A 3,174-nucleotide genomic window follows, 5' to 3' on the forward strand; every position below is an offset into this window, starting at 1 on the left:
GGTGAAGCATTAACTCCTTCTGCTGTCACAGTCTGACACACACACACACACACAAACACACACACACACACACACACACACACACGTTGGGTATTAAAAACAGGACTGAATAGGTTTGATGGTGCACAGAAGAGAAATGAGCATATGTGTGTCTGTGTTTGCATGTCCCAGGTTTCGTTTAAATATGCAAACAGGTCATATATGCATCTGTTGAGCCCTAATAGAGGGTTGAATGGGACAGGTGGGAATGAATGGCTTGAAATGCTAGCACCTTGTTTTGTGCAAATCACCCCCGAACTCCATACAAAGAGTAAAATCTTCACCTTTTTTGACAGGTGGTTAACTATGCATATATGCCAAACATTCATATATAGATCTATATATTTTTTGATTTTTAAAAATTTATATGAAAACTATCATATATACATTGCTTGTGATTGATATAAAAAGCAAATATTTTAGTCATTTGTCCATATATACACAGCTGCAGGATCTCTGGGCTTCTTTTTCATTGATTGTTTTTTTTTCATTTAATCTTTTGTCCTCAGCTTTTTCTTTGAACTAATTGTCATTCTAAAATTAATTCTAAATGAATTCATAAAAATTCTTCTAAGCATCATATTTCACAAGCTACAAAATCCACCTATGAGGAGACAAAAAAATCAAATAAAGAAATAAAAAAGGCCAAAACAAATAAGTCAAATGCTGCAGTGCTTACAGCAGGTTAACATATAAGCCATAAGGTGGAAACTTTTACAATTATAGATTCTGTCTTCTGGTTTCTTAATGAGATGTTGAACACCAGTCGTTACCATCCAGATGAGCTGCAATATTCCAGATGTTTCTCGTCCCACAGTGGTTCTGTCATGCACAACTCACACACATTTGTTCACACACTTGTTTACATGCACACTTATTGCAGAGTTTCTTATTCAGGATTTCTTATTACCAGATCAAGAAGACTTGTTTAGATCAAATTTGGATAAGAAACTGGTGTGGCTGTGTGCATGAAAGTGTGTAACTGTATTGGGAACACTTTTTTGTTTTATATGTAAAAAAACAGACAAAAGTGGTGTGTGTGAAGGGCTCAAACATGAACACACTGTTACAGCCCACCGTGGGATGTTCAATTAAAGATGGAAGACCAGGTTCCGTAAAACTTTAACAAACAAAAGCAAAAAAGGGGGTGGTACAATGCAAATCGAACAAACCAGTCAACCGTCATTTCGTATGGTGATGTAACGTTTCATGCTACAGTCCATCATAAAAGGATAACCAAAAATCTTATTCAAGAGTGTTTTTTTGTCTTTGTATATATATATATATATATATATAATATCATATATAAGTTTTATATTTATGACAAAAATGTTATATTCATATATCTATATACGTTTTTCTGAATGAATGACAGCGGATAGTAAAGTAGAAAAACTGGATTTGGGACTAAGGGATTAGTGGGTGTTTATGCTAATGAAACTGAAGAATCAATTACGGGATATTTTGAATAGGCTTTGTTCAGACAGACAGCAAAAAAACTGTTTTTGTTGTATTTTTGTAGTTTGGACAGCAAAAAAAAACAAAACCCAGTTTAAAACCACATTTGTACTATAGGTGGTTTGAAATCAGATTAAAATGCAGTGTGAACTGTCAAATTGGATTTCAAGTAGTTTTTACTAATTACGGATGAGATTTACTTTGCAAATACACTAATTTTCTCTCACTTTTTCCCCATATAGCAAACTATTCAATTAATAGTAAATGAGATGAATCAATGAGCGGTTTCAGTATTTGCATAAATGCATTAAATGCATACTTTAATGCATCATGAGTTCAGCACCATGACACAATTGTGGATAAACCAGGTATAGGCAGATCTGATCAGTCCTAAAGATCAGATTTGGAAAAAAAAATCTGATTTTTTTGTATGCAGTGTGAACAAAGCCAATTCGATCACTAAATTCACAGCCCCTCCCAAACACAGCACCCCTGTGATTGGCTGCTGGCAGTATTGTGGGAGGGGCTTAGGATAGTGCTACAAAAACAGCATGGAGTCAACACCCACTACACTAATGATGGATTTAGGAAATAGTGAGATTATTTAAAACTGAAGTGTGTAATTTCTGCGGCAATTGTGAAAATGGTTGTGTTTAAATTGTTTCCCAATCTGCCATTAGTTGGACAAACATTGCCAATGTTGGTGTGTCAGATTGGTTGGGATGGTCAAATGAACAGAGCAATGTTTTCAGGGGAATATTAAACTGCACTCCTGTAAAAAAGGTACAAAAGCTGTCACTGGGGCAGTAGCCTTTCAAAAGGTAAACCAGTTTGTACCATATTTATAGGATTGCAAAAGGGCATAACATTTCTTTAAAAGTTCCAAAAATTCCTAGAAAGTTACCAAAATTCCTGGAATGATTCCAAAATGTACTGCCTTTTTGCAACCCCACTGATTTACCCTAAAGGGTGCATAATAGTATTTTAAAGCAGGGGTGTCCAATCCTGCTCCTGGAGAGCCACTTGTCAGCAGAGTTTAGCTCTAGTTCCAGTTAAACACATCTGAAACAGCTAATCACGGTCTACAGAATCACTAGAAACTTCCAGGCAAGTCTGTTGAAACTGGTGGAAGCTAAACTCCAGGAAAGTGGCCCTTCAGGAGCAAAATTAGACACCCCTGCCTTACAAATTAGTACCAAAAGTGTACATATTAGAACCTAAATGGTACATATTAATATCTTTTAATACCACCCCAGTGATTCGTTTTTTACGAAAGTGTGGGATAGGATAAGTATTTTAACATAGAAATTACACACTTTGGATGTAAAGCTCAAGAATTGAAAGAAAAATTACAAGACAAGCAAATTAAAGAAGAAAATAAAAGAAAATTGTGTTGAGACTAGCTACAGGTAGAGGGAGGCGCGTGGTCAACTCTCCAGCAGCTGTTTAAGGGCGCGCTCAATGTTCATGCGGTGACCGACGCGCGTCACACCCAGCTCAGCGAAGTCCTCCTTGGTCAGAGCAGGCAGATGGGAGCCCTCAATCTCATGCTCTTGGAATCGCTCCCGGTGTTCAGACAGATTAATGCTGGCCAGCCAGTCGCCAACGTCGTACTTGTTCCAGAGGTGGAGGGGCTTCTGGTGGAACGGCCGTAGGGTGAGCAGGGGGGAGGGCATG

General features: G+C 37.4%; 1 protein-coding gene across 1 annotated transcript in view; it reads right to left on the minus strand.

The window, feature by feature from the left end:
* Positions 1 to 2,848: 2,848 nt before the first annotated feature.
* LOC107735785 (SH3 and multiple ankyrin repeat domains protein 3-like) overlaps positions 2,849 to 3,174 on the minus strand; it is a 1,356-nt gene continuing 1,030 nt past the window's right edge. Inside the window, exon 2 of the mRNA XM_016547372.1 lies at positions 2,849 to 3,161. Coding sequence (XP_016402858.1) covers positions 2,925 to 3,161 — 237 coding nt within the window. The 3' untranslated portion in view covers positions 2,849 to 2,924. The remainder of the gene's footprint in view (positions 3,162 to 3,174) is intronic.

Source organism: Sinocyclocheilus rhinocerous, unplaced genomic scaffold, assembly GCF_001515625.1.
Source record: "Sinocyclocheilus rhinocerous isolate Xijiao unplaced genomic scaffold, SAMN03320098_v1.1 scaffold942, whole genome shotgun sequence".
Classification (NCBI taxonomy): Eukaryota; Metazoa; Chordata; class Actinopteri; order Cypriniformes; family Cyprinidae; genus Sinocyclocheilus; species Sinocyclocheilus rhinocerous.